The sequence below is a fragment of the Phycomyces blakesleeanus genome (assembly GCF_001638985.1).
Source record: "Phycomyces blakesleeanus NRRL 1555(-) unplaced genomic scaffold PHYBLscaffold_10, whole genome shotgun sequence".
NCBI classification, from domain to species: Eukaryota; Fungi; Mucoromycota; class Mucoromycetes; order Mucorales; family Phycomycetaceae; genus Phycomyces; species Phycomyces blakesleeanus.
In genome coordinates, this window is record NW_017265143.1 from 58,117 (window position 1) to 77,220 (window position 19,104).

Sequence of the window (19,104 nt, forward strand, 5' to 3'; positions counted from 1 at the left end):
ACACATATCATAATCATAATCATAATCATAATCATAATCATAATCATAATCATAATCATAAGCATAAGCATAATTATTCATAAAAGTGGGCTGGGTAACAAGTCTTTATATATATATCCTTTTTATTTCATTCTTGCGCTTTATAGCTGTAATAGTAGCAACATCATTAAGCATGGTCTCACAAATATCTTACCTGTCTAAAGATTATGGGTATAAAGAGCTGTATTGTTAAACAAATAAATATATCGGTTGGCACAAAAATCAATTCAAAGTTTGGCTTAGACTAAGTTTTGAAAGTATAAATTATATATATATATATAAGGACTGTAACCTGTGTATCCCACAAATGACAGCAGACATATCCGCCGAGTGTGTACCACACAGCTTTAATGTATATATATATATATTCTTTCGCTCCATGAGATTACTCCCGAAATTGGGGAAAACCTTAGGATCATTGACGGTCGATTGGTACCGAGCATTATATAGATAATATATATATCTACCACAGACAAGCATAAATAATATCAAAACAAAACTACTCTATTTATCCGTTGATCACCATGGCACAAACCTGATACTTTTGTATTTAGACAATACAATCAAGAAATAATATAGTTACCTGCTTAGAAATCATATTCTGACTACCCTTAAAATCTCATCTCACCTCGTCTCTCTGCGTGTGTGAGTGTAGTATAGTGTGGTATAATAGACATTTCTTTTAACCTTGCTTTACAGACTTATATATATATATATATATCTGTACCTGTTTTCCCATACTTGCTTATTTATTCTTACTGCCTTGTTTAACTGTAAACTGCATACAATATATATATAACCAAAAGGAAATAAATAAAAACAAAAGAAAAAGAAAACAAATCATAATAATACTTATGACTGAAATGGTAAATCAAAACCGAAAAAGATCAACACTGTTGCTTAAAAGTAATTTTGTTCTTGAACCAATTTCTTTCTCACACTCTAAATTTTATTTTTATTTTTATTCACAAAATACAATTTATAATACATAGAAAATAAAAATACACACACACAGGATTTGATATCATAATGCAAGTTAATTTGGACAATTAAGCTTGGCATTTCTTTTTCTTTATTACACATATTTAAAGTCAAAAAATTGACAAAAACAAAATCATCAATTGAAACTATATCGCATGTGACCATACGCATATAAGAAAGCAACTTATTCTAGTTGCTTTAGATATAGTGTCTGCCATATATTCCCCCCACACAAATACACAAATATTGCTTAAAACTATTGTACATATACGGAACACATAAGTAGTTTATACATTTATCCCCCTTTTTTTGGAAATAAAATCAAAGTCTATATGTGTTTGCCTGTGGTTACTGTTACCAATAAATAATAAATCCAATTTTTGTGTGACAATAATATCAGATTCTGAGGGATTTTTTGATATATTATAAGTCATGATAACTATTAACTATTTTCATAAATATTTTCAATATTCGAAATCAATATACATATAAAAAAAAATACTGGTATTATCGCTAGTATCAATCAATCAATCAGTAAATTAAAATTAAAAATAAATAAGAGTTTGAAGAGATGAAAGCGTTTTTTTTCTACGTGAAATACAGATTTTGTTTAAGTATTACTTCAATTGTTGATAGGCTACATAACCTCCACAGTCTTAATTGTATACCTCAAAGAAGCACCAATACTTACTATAGGATCGGAATATATTTGCTAATTAATAAGCTCTGCTCATATATAGAGCGATATTGCCCATGAGCAAACTCAATATATAGTAAAGTCCTCAGAAGCTCCCCCTCTAAGTATAATTTGAGCCAGTTACACCCAAGATGGAATATTGAGTATAATCTTAAATATATAATAACACCCTTTGTTTTAAAGTATCCTCAATACATATATATCCTATACCACTTTGAAGGACTTTACAAATATAATAAACATAAAACCATATCAAACTCCTGGTATATATTAGTAAATAGTAACCTCGTGTATAATTATAAGTTACTTACAAAGCTTTTTAAGAAAATGTTCAATTAATCTTCTTTTAGTGCAATCTTTTGTAAGTATCCCCGAAATGAGATGATTTTTAAACAGGTTAAAACACTTGTAAACCACTTTTATTAAATAACTCAAAAATTACAGTATTTCCTAAGGTCTACAATAGTTTTCTATATCAATCTAGAATAACTATTTGCCTTTTCTTGAGAGAAATTTGTCTCGCAGAATCTTTATAGCTAGGCTAAAATTATATAAGTTTTTGTTGAAGCGTGTGTCTAAAGAGGTATCAAAACATCATAATAATAACATTTAAATTGGATAAAATTTGTTTGTTTGTTTGGAAATGTCATCTGTAAAACAATTGCATTACAATTAAACAAAAGATAATTTGTTATTGGTAAAAACCAATAGTTTATTGTTCATGTAAAATGTATACTTTATCATCTTTAAATCTAGAAAGAGTGAATAAAATCTGAAACTACTTTAATCCAAAATGCCACGCCTTTGAAATTATACTAAAAACTTCATTTTGAGTATAGCTAAAGTGAGAAAAGCAAAATACTCGATAGTTGCTAAGGACTTAGCTATAAAAGAGTCTGGCCAAAATATTTGGCTTACTCAAAACCAATGTCGATTTGTTTATGAACAGAGTTGATGCGGTGGCAATTATATAAATTCTCTAAAACAAGCTCTGGCACTTTATCAAAATATGTAACTATGGATACACTTTTAATGCGACCTAAAAATAAAAGCAGAACAATACTCTAAAATCATCTATAACTTGTATTTAAGAACTGTAATATAAAAACGACCTGTGCATATTTGGCGAGCTATTCTGATACAGGATATTGAAAGATGTATTTTGCAACTGTCAATACTTATTTACACTTTTTTGATTTCAAATTATCTTTTGCACCGTGAATATGATTGTGCCTGTATGTATGTATGTATATTCAATAGCGAACGGAGAGTATCAAGTAGTCACTGATGTTCAACGTACGAAAATGCTCGTAGATAATGATTCTTGTTCCATAAATACATTCAAATTGACTTATCTGTGCACAGTCTGTGTAAACACAATGAGGACTTTACTTGAGTATTTAATCTAGATGCCTTCTTTTCTATTTCTCTTCGTTTTTTTTTGTTTTCTCTCTCTTTCTCTCTTTTTCTTTCTCTCATTCCATTGCATCCTCTTTAAAATCTCCATCGGATTAGCCAAATTCAATACTATACAATTCACGGCATCAGCATCATCAAACATTATTATGCAATTTATATACTTTATAAACAAAAACAGCATCTACAGTTAAACACCGTTAAAAGTCCCACGTTATAATATACAAATATTATTTTATTTCTTTTTAGATTTATTCAATTAGATTAAATTTTTCTTATAAATAAGCTTTCCTAATTACAACATTGAGCTCTTCAATCAAGTAAAAAAAAAAAGTTTAAAAGCGTGTTTTTTTTTATTGGAGACGATACTAGTTAAAAAAAGACTTTATTTATTTATTTAAAGATACACGTAAAGAAACTATTCTATTTGATTGAATTTCACTTAATGTTCTTTTACATGAGTAAAAGAATAAAAAGCATGACACCAAGTTCTTTGTCCCCGCATTACGCGGCTCAATCTCCTTCAGGACGTAAACCTGACTTGGTAGCGAAGGAGGTGCTGGAATGGTGGCAAACCAACGGAAAGCACCCGTTCATCCAGCCCCACATCTCGTCACCGAGTAATGTGGGTGCGAACTCGCCAGAGAACTTACCACTAGGTGATAAGGTCCAGCTCATTCGACTACCAGTAGCTTCACCGTCAGCCGTTAAAGAGTTCAGTCAGGTTAGCAGTGAAGAGCCAGCACATCTCACCACAGGTTAGACCTCCCTCCCCCCAGCATCATGATTCCACATTGGCGATGCGATGTACACAGTAGTCCTTCCATAAATGAAAAGAGACCATGCCCCACGACTTCTCAGAATTAACTGAGCTGGCGAGTAACAACTTTCACTTTCCGATGCTTGTAGCATGGAAGAATCTCCCTGCAACGGTCGCAAGAGACGCCTCACTATGAAACCGGGACTGTTGTTGCTCAAGGAGAAAACAAACGACACGCGTTGGAGAGGTTCTATATGTAACAAAAAAATTTGCATCTGAGATTTAAGATTAGGACTGCGCTTTTTGTCAGTCTTAGATACCTACGTCAGAGCAAACGTGACATAGACATATATTATTTTTACTGGTTTTGTGTAACTGTATTAAGAGAAGGTGCAGCTAATAATATTTACTCAAAATACTTATGAAAGTGACTCTGCAAACGGAAGTAAAGAAGAAAAGAAGTAAAGCAGTAATGAAGGGTTTAGTCTTGATCGGTATGGTAATAGCTCTAAAGATGGAGTACAAAATTATATAACGGCGATTTGTAGGTTACTCTAAATTGGTCTGTGCGTTTTTTGTTCAAGGGCACAACAGCAAGTTTTTTTATTGTTCTTACAAGTAGGCAAAATTGACTACAAAAAAGTGTTAAAAGCAAACAAGTAACTTATTCTTTTTTCAAGAGAAAAACCAGAGACATTTACTATTAGTACTGTAATGGCTTTATATATATATTGATTTGTTTCAATGCAAAGTTCCAAGATGTTGAGGAATATTTCTTTATGCCTTAGAGAGAAAAATTGTAGCTTTACAAAGATAATTATGGAGAAAGAGAGAAAAAGAAAAAAATTCAGAAGGTTAGGTGTCTTATTATAAGAAGCATATTATCGCCATAGTTGGCTTAGCAACTGCCACAAAGGAAAACGCTGTTAATCTATAATGCAGGTCCAGTGTATCCGCCCTATGACATGTATGATGAAGGCCACGTTCAGAGTGTGAATGTGTTTTGGAGATTGATAGGTGGACATATTTCAGGGTGGCTAGAAGTGCATTTGTTTTGGCCAGCAGCTAGTGTAAACAAATCTAGAATATTACTATACTTCGTACGAGGCTTGTTCGAGGACAGTTGGCCAAAAACAAATATTCCAAGATTTCTTCTTATGGCCGACATTTAGAACAAAGGTCATGATCTACGAAGCTGGCGGTATTCTGAAATACGAAGGATTGGGAATTTAGCCCCCCATCCAATTGACCTTTTAATCAGCCCGTACAGCTATCATGAGGAACTTTAAGTTCCAAATAACAATTCAATAATTTTTAGGTAAGATTAAGTGTTCGTATGTGCGTGCGTGTCCCTGTTAACTGTATTTATTTCCAGTCAGAAGTATGACCAATTTGGTATGAACTTGAATTTATCACAAGGTTTTGTGAGCCAATCCCTACAAGAAAGACAGAAATACAAAAACCAAAATGTCCCTCTTTATCCTAATTGGATTAACCAAGGGAATCAAGTCCACATGACTTGAGACACCAACACCAACAAGAATGCCAATATGGCGTTTTTCCCTTTCCTTTCCGTTTTTTTTATTGTGCTTGTGCTTGTGTTTTTGGTTATATTTATGGTTGTACCTGTGTTTGTGTTCGTGCATACATAAGTATTGTATTTTGGTAAGTCTTGTAGAAATAATAAGCATTCACCAGTCATACAAACACTAACAATCTCTTTTTGTACATTTTATGTTTTACGATACCTGCAAACTCATACATATATAAATAATCAAAGCTATGTGCAGTAAGCATATTTAAGCAGAAGCAAAGAAAGAAATGCGTATAAAAATTCAGATTTTTCTTTTTTTCTTCACCTTTGAAGATAACGAGGGCACAAAAGCTAAGTTTGTTCCTTTAACCGTTTTGATATATGCCATTAATCCAAAAACCCTTCACTACTCCATCCATTAAAAGGACAGCAGCATACACTGTAATCATTGGCTTCCCAGCTTAAGCACTTTATTCATGTACACCACGGTTCTCTGTTGTATTCACAGTACAAAAACAAAGGGACAAAATAAAAATACTATAAATTTAGAGTTGTAGCTGAATAACCTTTATACTGAAAGCAAAAAAGTTATATACATATGTATGTAAACGTATAGATATAGGCATATAGATGTCTAAATAAAGTGATGTATTTTTTTTTAGGTTTTATTATTATTATATTATTATTATTTTTATTATTACTATTATTATTATTATTATTATTTTTATTATTATTATTACTTAGGGTAAAAAGCAGAGAAGAGCAAAGTCATCTTTGTGAGAGTATAGCCAGACACACTTGTGCTTGGCATCAATCAATTTTTGAACTGCTTGACGTACCCGGTTTAAGATGTCGCGTTGACTTATGCCTGCACATTCCAACAACTTCTTGAATCCTTCATCTTGCCAAAATGGATATTCTGTCATACGCTTAACAAGCTCTTTCGATAAATCGAATGCGATCACCTGTACATCTCCCTTTGTCAAGTTTTCCATAATGGGTGAAAGGCAATGAATGGCTTGTTTGCAAAGAATACGAGAAATGGAAATGAAAATGAAGAGACAAAAATAAGTAAATGAAGATGGTAAAGGCAATGGTAATAGCATTACTTTTGAATTTTTTTACTTATATTAATAAATAAAATTAAACATTAGAATATACCTTTATCTATCAAAACTGTCTTGTGCTTTTGTTTCATTTTTGTTTGTCCTTTTCCACGTCCTTCGTTGTATATTATCTGGATATCAAAATCGTTTTTCTTGTGATCAACTGTATCGCCTTTTGCTAATTCATGGGAAAAGTCATTTCTTGCTAAGCAAAACAATCAGTCAAATAGGGTTTTTTTGTTAATTAAGAGAGTAATAAAAATAATACCCAATACAGCAAAATGTAATCAGTTTATATATATATATATATATATATATATATATATATATGGGAGTTTGTACACTAAGCTTACCAGCTTCTGCTGCATCTTTTGTCTTAAGATCATGTTTGTTACGTATTTTTCCCATTGAATGGCTGTGGTCTACTTTCATTTGCTCTCCAATTTCAGCTGAAAGCCATATACATAACTCTGCCTTTGGTACTTCGGTTTCTGACTTGCGCAGGACATCCTTGACCTTGACAGTCGTTCCACTATCACTGCCCTGGTGACTGGTAGCCTTTCCTTCCGTACTTTTGTGCTTCACAATCACAACCCAATTGATACTCGCCTTCTTACAGTGGGAAACCAGAGCCTCTGGGGTTAGGTTATTTCCATCATCATACTGGAAATCCGCTCTCAAACCGTGGCTCCACAAATCACGCACAATCTCAAGTCGTTCTTGTAGTAGAACTTTACCAAAGCTTGCAACATAAACATCGCACTACAAGCCCAAACCAGTAAGTGAATTAATACAATAAGAACATAAATACTTGAAATTATATGTACTTGTCTATTTGATTTGACTAGATACTTTCTTAGGTATTATAAATAATGATAATAATTAGCTTACCTGTTTTGGAGCCCACATACCAAAACTTCTCATCTTTTCATTCTTTGATTTCACAAGAAACTTTACTTGTTCTGATTGATGCATGTCCAAGTGTCGAATAAGTTTCTGAACAGCAATATTGACACCAACTGCTCTCAACCTTCGATTGGCTAATTCATTTGGATGGGCAAAGTGTTGAATCAAGATGTCATACCTAATGAAATATTCACATTTTATTGTTATTCAAAATACCATCAGATCCAACCAAGTTCAATCTAACTATCTTTCTTTAACTTACCTTCCTCCTACAGCCAAAACATCCTTCTTCTTTGAATTCATTGTGTTTGTAACTGTCTCAAATACCATTCCTCCTTTGTAAAAGTGATTGTTGTATCTATTAAATAACAATACCAGCAGCATTTTATGTATCAATTGTCAAGGTTAGATTATTATTATTTGGTTAATTTTCATTGAAATTAAACTCCCCTTCTTTTGTTATACTTACACAAGCAAAGGATGGAAGACAATCTTGTGGTGAAGACCAATATATTTTGTAATGGTCAACAAAGTACGTAATTCGTTCACATATTCCTTAAACTTTGCCTTGTGTGGTACACTCAATAATCCTTCGACCTTTTTACTGATAACCTCAAGGTCACCTAATAATTATTATTAATGTTTTATATCCCCCATTTTTTTTTACAGACAACTTTCTGTAATTATATCAAGATTATATATATATGTACATACCTTGCATATGAAACATAGACAGCTCATCTAGAATGCTTCTCTGTAAATGAAATTTAAGTTTCAATACGTTTCGTACTGTTGCAAACGAAGTTGTTCGCCCAAGACTAGACAGAGCCACCAAGACACCTTTCCGGATGTGATCTGGTACACGGCAATTGTCCAATATAATATCGGTGATACTAGCATGATTTAACAGAAAATAGAATCTTCCATTCTTGTATGGGGGCAAATCTTCCAATACCTCCTCTACAACCTTCAGTACTTCTGCGTCTGGTACCATTAGAGCAGTCTCCTTGTGAACAATGTCAAAATCAGCTTCCAAGACTGATTCAGGCTGACCACCAGTAGAGTTTTCACTAAAAAAATAAGATAAAATAAAATAAGTTAGAAATAAGCGATTATATATATAATTTTCATAGGATGTAAAATATACGTCTTTACTTTACCGATAGACACGATCAAATGTAAATCTCTTGAGCTCCGGGAATCCTTTTTTCCGAGATATGTAGCGTGCAAAAGGAACCGTTTGGTCAAATGGGAGCTGATTCAAGGAGCCTTGTGAGTCCATCAAGTAAACAGGGTTCTTCCAATTCCATTCATACAGGTCGTTTTTTGGGATGAGTAGTGGAGAAGATACATCGATTGCACCATGTCTTCTAAACACTTTGATCATTTGTTCACGAATTTTATCATAAAATATGTGACTAAACGGATCAAAAGGATTTTCATTTTGCTATAACAAAACACACATGCATTAATAAGTAGTCAAGTTACCGGCTAGACACAAAAAAAACAAAAAAATGTATATATCTATATGTTTGCTTGTGTAGTGACTTACGGCTTGATAATCATAAGTAAAGTCTTTGTGTCTATCCGAAGATTGGGAAAACATTGCAGACATCAACTTGTGGTAATAAGGCGTGTTCGGATTAGCTAAAAAACAACAAAGTTAAATACTTTTGTTGCTATATATGTATTTTGGATTTCATAGTTTAAAAACAAATCATACCTATTGTTCGGACACACTCTTTGATATATTCGTCTTCCTAAAAGTAGAATGAAGATAAGAATGAAACTTAATTTCTCTTAATATATATATCTTACCAGTTTTGGAGGTAACAGATCACTTCTTAACAATTCAAAGCTGTTGGGTCGATCTTTCGGTAAAGGAGATATCAATGTATTTATAATAGCCTTCTGGCTAGTATAATCACTTGGGAAATCAGCAGGAAATTTTCCTGTTCGCAGTTCTTGAAGTGTCTAGTATGAGTTCAATATATACACACACACACACACATATATATATACAATAGTTGTTAGATGATTTTACTCTATACTTGAGCTTTATAAAACACAGAAACTTACAACTGCACGTTGCATGGCTGTACTAAATTTGTAACACATTTCAAAGAATATGATTCCTACAAAAAGTAAAATAAGAATATGATTATTTTTTATTGCTGTTATTACTGGATAATCTATATCAGAGCTCTTACCAAGCGAGAACATGTCAACTAAAATAGAAAGAAGCCAAAGGAAAATGAGGAGAGAACATATTATTAAAGAAGTGCCAAGACATGATAGTAACAATAATAAGAATGAGTAAAATTACCAGCCTAGTTTTTTTTTTCTTTTTTTTTTGCTTTTACCTTTTTGATTGTAGCGCATACTAGAAGTTGCTCCTGTATTAGGATTCGGCATTACTTCTGGCGACACATAAAGCGTGGTTCCTACACCGGTAGTCATACTCTCTTCAGCCCCCGCATTGGCACTTGTGGCAGAATATCCATTGTAGCTGCCACCATCTGCCAAAGAACGTGGATGAAGACTGTCCGGGGGCATCAGCGACATCCGCCCACAAGAATTCGCTGCAGCCTCGACTAGGGTTTGATTAGTTGTTGCTAACCCAAAATCACCAATCTTGACGTCGTTGTTGGAATCCAAAAAAATATTAGGAGGCTTGAGATCACGATGGATCATTCCTTGTGAATGAATGTGAACCAATCCTTCAAGGATCTGCCTGAAAAGTCTCCATGCTTCTTGCTCATCAATGCCTTCATCAATAACGTCTCTCAGAGTCTTTTTTTCACAGTATTCCATTTGAATATAAAGAACTCGTGTTCTTTCTTGAGGTTTCTTTTGACTTTCCGAACTTTTGTCTGACTGTGGCATTCTCTTTAGTTTCTCAAGCACCTTCCGAGCTAAATTTTGGTTTGTTATCGAAGGAGCCGCCAATGATACAGAGACTTTAGTGTTTTCCCCATCGACTGCAAATGAAATGAAGTCTTCTGAAGAGGTTGCAGTGTGGTTATCTGCCTGAGATTCCGACTCAGAGTACTCTGACAAGCCATCTTCTTCTTCGTCCTCCTCCTCTTCTTCTTCGTCCTCGTCTTCGTCATCGTCAAATCGAATTGCTGAGTAACTTTGGCTTTTCGAATGCTTTGCCGACAAGAAGTCATAGCGATTCTGTAACATTCTCACATCTTCATCTTCATCGTCTTCGTCTTCATAATCTTCCGAGTCTTCGTCAGTGTAATCTTCGTCCTCACTGTCCTTCCAGTTTGATCCATCTTCATCTAAAGTAACACACACGGTAAATGATATATATATATATTGACACACACACATATTTATATAAAAGAAATACACTATAAGTTACCTTCAAACCATGTTGCATAGTATCTCACAACATATTGATGATGTAAACTAGATAAAGTTTGGACTTCACGTAAAATTTTGCGCAGATCTTCACTATCTCTAGGATCAAGACGAATTTTCTTGACAGCATACAATCTTGTTTTTTTTTAAAAAGAAAAAATGAACTAATTAATTAATTGAATGTATATAAATAAGTTTACAATTTGATACTACCTTCCATCTAGCTTGTTTTTGGCCTTGATTACTTCACCAAATCCACCTTTTCCAAGATATTCCATCTCTTCAAAGTCAGACTTGTAGCGTGAGCTTCCATTTCCATGAGCCACAGGAGGCTGTATCACAGGAATAGTATGCTGAGGCTCAAAGTAGCTTCTATCTTCATGTACAGCCACAGAAGGTTCAAAGGACATTGGTCGTATGTCCATAACTGGAGCTTCATTTCCTGAAATAGAAACGACTATAAAGAGTTTAAAGCGTCAGGGAAAGAAAAAAAAACCTTTCCTCTATTGCCATATATATATATTTCAATATGTTCACTTACCACTCTCTGTGTAATCCGTTGAGGTGTCTTCACTCAGAGTACTGGTCGTCTCAGAAACAATAAAGGGATCATTGAGCAAGTCCATTGTGGTTGGGCGTTTCTTGGGATCATTTTCAAGCATCCGCTTAGCAAAAGCACGAGCTTTGGTAGGAAATTCGCTAGACACAGAACGTAAAAAAGCGTCAAAGTCTCCGTATTCTTTTGTAACATCGACTCCCCACAACATTTCAAGGAATATGATTCCTAGACACCAGATATCATTCTTTCGACCGTACACTCCCGGCCGTTCTCTTACTTCGGGACTGATCCACGAAGAATGCGTATCGGCCATGATAGAATTCTGATCACCTTTTGTCGTCAAAGGATTCGACTTGTTCAAGTCATTAAGCCGTTTGGCGTAACTGACATGCGCAATCTTTATAGTCTGCTGTGGACCACAAAATATTCCACTCGATCGGATATTTTTACAAATAAATCCATTAAGATGTACATGGTTAACAGCCCAGAGAAGCTGTCGCATGTATTTGCGGACCATTGCCAGTCGTAATCCTCCTCCACACATCTTCAATAAGTCAGCAAGACTACCGCCTTTTTCGTATTCCATCAATATGTACAATGCCCACGTATTTCTTTCTTCGGCGGACCGCTCAAGTTTTGCGTCGTAAATAGTCAAAATATGAGGATGCTGTAGTGATCTAAGCCTGTCCAATTCACGTTCGACGTCTTGTAGTTTCCGTTTTCCTGCCTGTGTTTCATAATAAGATCCCGTCACATCTACTTTCTTCATGGCTAGCAAGCACGGCAGTACGAGATCGATATCTTCGGGTGTTCCGTCGTTTTTGAGTATTTTGTATCCCAAGGGTTGAACCGAGAATGTTTCTCCAACTGTGCCTTTACCAACCCTAGGACCGACCGCAACTGCTTTGAAACATACTCGGAAGGGCATTCCCAAAGACAAGGTGTTTGCCTCTGTTGAATCCTCCTCCAAAGGTATTGTCACAAGATTTTCGAAAACAATCGTTTTGATTTCACTTCCGTCCACCTGTAGTTTCTCATTCTCATCTTCTTGGAAATGTCCATTAAAATCATCATCTGCTATCGATTCTTCATTTCCATATCCAAAATTCTGGCGCTGTTGTCTGGCTGCCTTTGCATAAGCACGTTTTCGTTCGAGTTCTTGCTGAATTTTTGCATTCATAGCCTCTGACTGAGCACGCAGAGCAGCTTCCTCCTCCTCTTTACGGCGTGCTTCTTCTTCAAGGGCACGTTCTTTTTCTTCCTAAATTAGATATTTTAGTTTTTTTCATGTATATAGTTTTTTCATATAGTCAATGTGTACATATCTTTATTGTATTTTTTTTTTGTTATAAATATGAAATAGAAATAGAAATAGTAGTAGTCGCAATAGTAGCAGTAAAAAAGAAGACGAAGATGAATAGAAATAAAATCATGATTATAGCAAAGAAAAAAATCATTTTTTTTAATACCTTTAAATCATTTTCTCTTCGCATCACCATGCGTTCATGGAAACTAAGTTTACTTCCTTCTGGCGGTGGTTCATTGTAACTTGCTAGCAATTCTCGGATGTGTTCAGCGAGATCAAACGTCATTTCTTGACCAATTAAGTCCTTTGCTGTGCGTTTAAGAGATTCGTTTATTTCACGTAATGCTGCAGGTGTAAGTCCCCGACTATTAATAAGTGCCAATTCAGGTGGTTTGTTGGGATAGGTTTTCGAGAATCTATATACATGAATACAAGCGTATATAAAGAAGCAGAAGAAGAGAGCAAAAATAAAATAAGTTGGTCATTACTATTGCTAATACTACTATTACTGCCATTGCGTTTTATTATTATTATTATTATTATACAGGTATAATATCGAGATCTCGTACTTGACTTTAAGGTCTACTGTCACATGGGCCTCAGTTTCATCTACTCCATGAGGTACTAAATGAAGAATAAATTCGGGAACATCGCTTTTGATCTAAAGTTGTCATTAACTACCCGAGCTATTCGTTTTTTTTTCGAGGTAAGGAGAAAAATAATAAATCTTACCTTCCATGCTGTTTGGTCTACCACCTCATGGTAATCTTCCATAAAAATAGCTTTAAGAGCTTCAATCTCGTTCTCTTGGATTTCGTGGAGTGCTTCCAGATCCATAATCGTTTTTAAATATGTTTCAGTTTAATAAAGCCTTTTTTTCTGGTTTTCGTCGATGGAGTTATTCTCTTTCTTATATCTTTTCAAAAGATATGATATTGTATGGTATGATATGATAGATGTGTGTATGTGTGTGTGTTTAGAGTGGAATAATACTATGAGAAAAGAGGTACGTGTCAATACAGAGAGACAAGTTCACTCCATTATGCCTACTAAAAAAAAATAAAAAATAAAAATAAAAATAGGATAAAATACAAAGAAAAAGAGACAAAGCAAGAAGAAAGCTGTCAGAAGCAAGCTTCTTTGGATAACCAGCTCAGATAGTATTCACACTTGTGGAAGTGGTCACGTAAAAAGATCAGAACAGGAACGTATAAGACGTCATCCCAGGTGTGGAATGTATAGTATAGTTTATTATTATCAGTCATTAATAGATAGAGTATTCCTGAGTCATAGCCATGACTCACTTACACTCCCGGAAGTTCTTGTCAAAATATAGAATAAATTTTTGAGGATGAAATAAATAAATAAATATATATATATATATAAATATATAATAATTCAACAAAAGAAGATACCAATTAAAGCTTTTATTTGGCTTCTTCATCTTCTTTTTTTTTCTCTTTCCTACATAGTGAAAAGTATGTATTTGAGTAATCCTGCAAATAATGAGTGAGTATGTGGTGCATTTGACTTGCATAATATATAAGCAGTATACTATGGTGCAATGTCCAAAACCTCTGTCGATTGAATATTGTCGATACTTCCAAGGAACCCAAAGTCAGAAAGGATTAAATCCCGAAGGAATCCGCGTTTTATGAGGCGACTGAAAGATGAACATGGTCATTATTGAATTGAAAATATTTTTTTTTTAAAATAATAATAATAATAATACAAAAGGAGGGAACCGTATTATCTGCTTTCCTCAGCTAGCTGAGACCAGCAGAGGGGATGTGTAGAGAAAATATTGGTTGAAAGACACGAATGTAAACTCCCCGCAAGTACTTGATGTTGTATACTTGTAAAATACTTTGTACAAACCAGTCTTTACATGTACGCACACACATAAATGAATGTATCGATGAAGCAAGTTTGCTCAGGCGATTTCAGACTTTTAATTACTTAAAAATAGTCCCATAAAATCCCTCGATTTTTGACACCCTCAAACACAAGCATCTTTTTTTTTGGTAGAAAGGATCACTGTAGGAAATGGCAGGATTTATAACTCCAGACGCGTGCATTAATTTAGCCAATAACATGTCAGCCTTCAGCCTATTAGTTTTACTTTTCAGCAAGTACGAGTTATGGGATTCAGGATTGTTTTACTTTCAAGCCAAATAAAACCTCGGAATAGTTAACCTGTGCATTTATTTAGGCACTTCTAGCAGTCCTCACATTGATCCAACAAATGATTGATATTTCATATAGTGAAATAGTTTTATTTATGATTTTATTATTGATCAAAATAGTAAAAGGACAATATAGTAAATATTTAGAGTAAAGGCATGATTAATTTGTAGCTTTATATATTTACAAACTACAAAATATAGCTTTGTCCAAAAATCATACAAAGAAATTTTGTTTAATTATTACAAAAGCTATAGATATATACCATCTTATATGCTAAATATACGCTTGTCTACTTATCTACTAAATATGTGATACAATGTTTATTATTGTAGGGTATTACTACAAGCTTACAATCTAATTGTTTTATCCTCAAAAAATGATAAATTTTATATAAGTTTGTTAGTATTCTATAAAGACTCAAAGCCTTGTTAACAAGAGCTTTCTTTTCAAAAAACTCGTATTTTTTTCTACACTGATATCTCCTTGGGCCTCCCTTCCCCCTCCCTGTAATGTTAGGCAAAATCTGATGTATTTTCGTGTGTACTTCATAAGAAAAATAGGTCAGATTTGTTTGAAACAGAAACAAAAATTAATTTAACATATATATTTGTGCAATGTCTTGAGATTTTTACAATCCTGCCAGAGATCAAATACTGCTCTTCTAGTCTAATGGAAATCTATTTACGCACGCACGTAATATATCTCTATCTTTTTTTCTGCATTCCAGTCCCTTCTCTTTTCTTCGAAAAATCACCTCAAATTCCTTCTTCGTGGAAACTCACTCTGTTTATTAATAATAAACAGTTTTGGAATCCACGTTTCTTTTTGGTGACTATTATAATTCACGTAATTTAATGTAGCCTACAGATCTGTTCAATTTTTCTTTTCAAACAGTACATTCTTCTTCTTCTCTTTCTCTTTTGGGGGAGCAATAAATGTGTCTCATGTTAAATGAGCATATTTGGGTACTGTTGACAATGAATAATGTCTCTGGGAATTAATACTTTCTTAATTCCAAGCGTTTAACCTTCTCAACTTGAGGTATATTTTGCATGTCATTATAGCAACTTAAATAATATATCTTTTTTTCTATAGGTTGCACCCAATTCATATAACCAAATAGACAACTTAAAACAAAGATAACAGCAAAGACAATACCAGAAACAACGCATAGAATCATCGAAGATAGTATTTAAAGTGGAACGTAAAAAAAAGCCAAAGGGATTGGATTATAATTATGATCATTAGTATTAGTATTAGTGTTATTATTATTATTATTATTATTATTATTATTATTAATATTTTTAATATATTATGAATTACTTGTATTAAAGGCATCGCTATTTTACTCAAGTCTAGTTGGTCCGGGAGATTAGGTGGCTATTTCCTGCATTTCCTGCCTCTATCTCTCTTTGCAACATCTTGTGGATCAATTCATCGTCACTTTCGTCATCATCATCATCACCCCCACCACTGAAAGTCCCAATTCGAAGTCTTTCTAACATAGGATTATCCGATGTAGATGATATACTGGCAGTAGGATATTCGTTCTCATTAGTGTATACTCGATTCCTCCGTTCTTCTTCTTGTTTTTTTAGCCATTTCTTATCATAGAATCCAGCATCTTCTTCTAATTGGATTTTAGATAGCCCAGACGCTCGTTTGTACATTTCTCCAATAGAATTATGAGCAGCCCTAGTCTCTGCAGTCAAGTTACCAGTATTGTCTTCCGTATATATTCCTAATGTTTTGGCTTTCCCTTTTTTTATATAAAAAGAAACCAAAAAAAAAACAAACAAACAAAGAAGCCTCTCAGAAAAATGAAAGAAATATAAACTTGAACTTTCAAAATATTTAACAATAACGATAAAGAAAAAAAAAGACTTACTTTCAGCTGCTCGCGCCCTTTCTTCTTCGCAGCTTAACATCGCTGAATTGTCAGGGCAATTTTTTATAAAGGAAATATACTCATACTTTCCTTTTGAATCAAGTTCACGCATACAAAGAGCTTCTATCGCATTAAACCGTTCTGTCAAATCCTTGAGGTTGTCTTCTTCCACCACAGATATTGTTCTTTCAGTAGACATTTGCCGAGTTCGTAGAGATTGTTTATTTGATGGCTTCGGCGAATTTTGCGAGGATCTAAATGACTGTGATGACTGTGACGATTGTGCTGATTGTGCTGATTGTGATATTTGTGACAGTTGTAGTGGTTGTGAGGTAGACGGACCGGTTTCAATCTATGTAGAAAAAATAAGTAAAGAAATTAAATAAATATATGTAGATATATATTCTCACGTCAGCTAATTAAACACTATATTGACTTTTCGTTTTCTTTTTTCTTTTCTTACCCGATCCTTAAATACTGTGAAAGTGTCCTTCTTGGGGCGTTTGTATGGGTTTTGGGGGAGAACAGCTCCTTTAAAGCGTTCGGATCTGACAGTATTTTCTTTGCATTCTGGTGAGCGATGTGTGTATGGCTGCATAGATTGTGGTGGATTGACGCTTGGTTGTGAATTTCCTTCTGTTCTGTCAGAGTAGACATGGTATTTACGTTGAATCGGTAAATATGACGAACCGACTTCTCTTTCTCGTTGTGGTAGCCCACCTCCAAAGTGATATGCGTTACCAGAATTCTTACAAAATTCAGCTGAGGCATCAAATAGTACACCTAGTGGTTTTCGTCCACTACGTTCCAAGACTTGGTTTCTTTCATTTAATTGGGATGTAGAAGGATCGGACGATTCGCTATCCAAACGTCGTTGTGTTTGCCGAGCCGTGAAAGCGTCTTTGGCCCTCTTTAGGCTTGCAATTGGCTCAGCCTTTTTCTTGATTCCAGATTCAAATATTTGAGATGCTTCGTTGTATTTCTGTATTTTTTCAAAATAACTTGCATAATCTTCGTAGAATAATGCACACATTTGTCCAATATTCTGAGTAATAAGATGGTGATATATCTTAATAGGATCGCTGCGAAGTCTGGATAGGCGAAGCCAGCATTTTAGATACCGAGGATCATTTTTGTACATAAAGCTGTCTTGAAAACGAGTGGTTACTTGCTCAAGGACAGATCGCAATGGACTGGCATTAGATTGACCTTGAACGAAGATTTGATCGATCCAATCAAGATGCTTCAAATATACATCTAAAGGATCGTGATTATAATCGATCGCTTCTAGTTCTGTTTTGAATTTGCTTTCTCCTTCTTCAATAGCGTCTAGTAGCTCGTCTGTTGATTTTTGTAAAATACTCGAAAGCGTTCTTGAGTCACGTCCCTGAGGTAATTGTGCAATGTTCTCTTTTGAGCGGACAACAGTGTCAAATTCTGGAATGCTGTTAATAAGTCTTTGTCGATCTTCTTCTTTAGGTTCTGCATAGTTCAATTTGTCTCGATTCATGTAGAATTATGTGTATTTGTAACGAATTGTATAAAATGATAAGGATAGTTGCTCAATTTACATTGATTCTTAAATATGAGGGTATTGAGTAGGTTTTAATTCAATTATACAGTCACAACAGAACGGATTGACACACAGTTAATAAAGATTACCAAAAGTTGCTTAACTATTTCTCAAAAAAAAAACATACTTAGTGCTTGTATAATACAGGAGAGGAAAAGAGAAAGTACCGGGATAATTGATTACCTTTATAAACAAAGATTTTGTTTAGAATATTGTGGACATGGCAGACATTACAGGAATCAATGTAGAAAAAGTAATAAAGTTCATTGATAATTTTGGCTGTCATTCACCTTAAAGGCAACACGATACTCTCTTTTTCAAAAAAAAACAGAACAAGAAGAAAACGAACTAGATTATAGGACAAACAGGCCTTTTTTAATTTAAAAAAGCTTCTCTAAGATATCCCATTTAAAACCTACGATCATATTAAATTTGCCTTCAAGAGCCATAATAATTATTGTTTGCAGAAAAAAGGTTAACCTCTGTTAAGCAACTAGAGTTCAATTTATTCAACATATTACGTAAGTCAAAGTTAATAGAAAAGGATGATAGAGCTAGAGTTTAGTGGGCTGTGAAATAAATAAATTGAACTGACAAACATTGAGAAAAAGCAATGCAATTCGGTCAGATTAATCGCGTTTCTACCTTGAGAATAATGCTAGTACAAGAATATGCTTCTAAGAAAAAAAAAGCAGTGAAATATATAAAGAGGAGACCGATATTTTCACAGTGAAATAGTAGTGATAATATACTGATAATTCGTGCCTTTCATAATAATGT

General features: G+C 34.1%; 2 protein-coding genes across 2 annotated transcripts; one reads left to right on the forward strand and one right to left on the reverse strand.

Moving 5' to 3' along the window:
• Window positions 1-3,589: 3,589 nt before the first annotated feature.
• Window positions 3,590-4,089, forward strand: PHYBLDRAFT_181282 (hypothetical protein; the record flags this gene model as incomplete). Its single annotated transcript, XM_018438444.1, has 2 exons — window positions 3,590-3,891; window positions 3,971-4,089. Coding segments are annotated over 2 exons (421 nt in total), but the record flags the coding sequence as incomplete, so codon positions are not given.
• Window positions 4,090-16,218: 12,129 nt separating this feature from the next.
• On the reverse strand, window positions 16,219-18,261 carry PHYBLDRAFT_168039 (hypothetical protein; the record flags this gene model as incomplete). The annotated part of the gene is made up of 3 exons (XM_018435784.1): window positions 16,219-16,622; window positions 16,752-17,103; window positions 17,215-18,261. The coding sequence occupies 3 exons, from the start codon at window positions 18,259-18,261 to the stop codon at window positions 16,219-16,221; spliced, it is 1,803 nt and encodes a 600-aa protein (XP_018291638.1).
• Window positions 18,262-19,104: the final 843 nt, after the last annotated feature.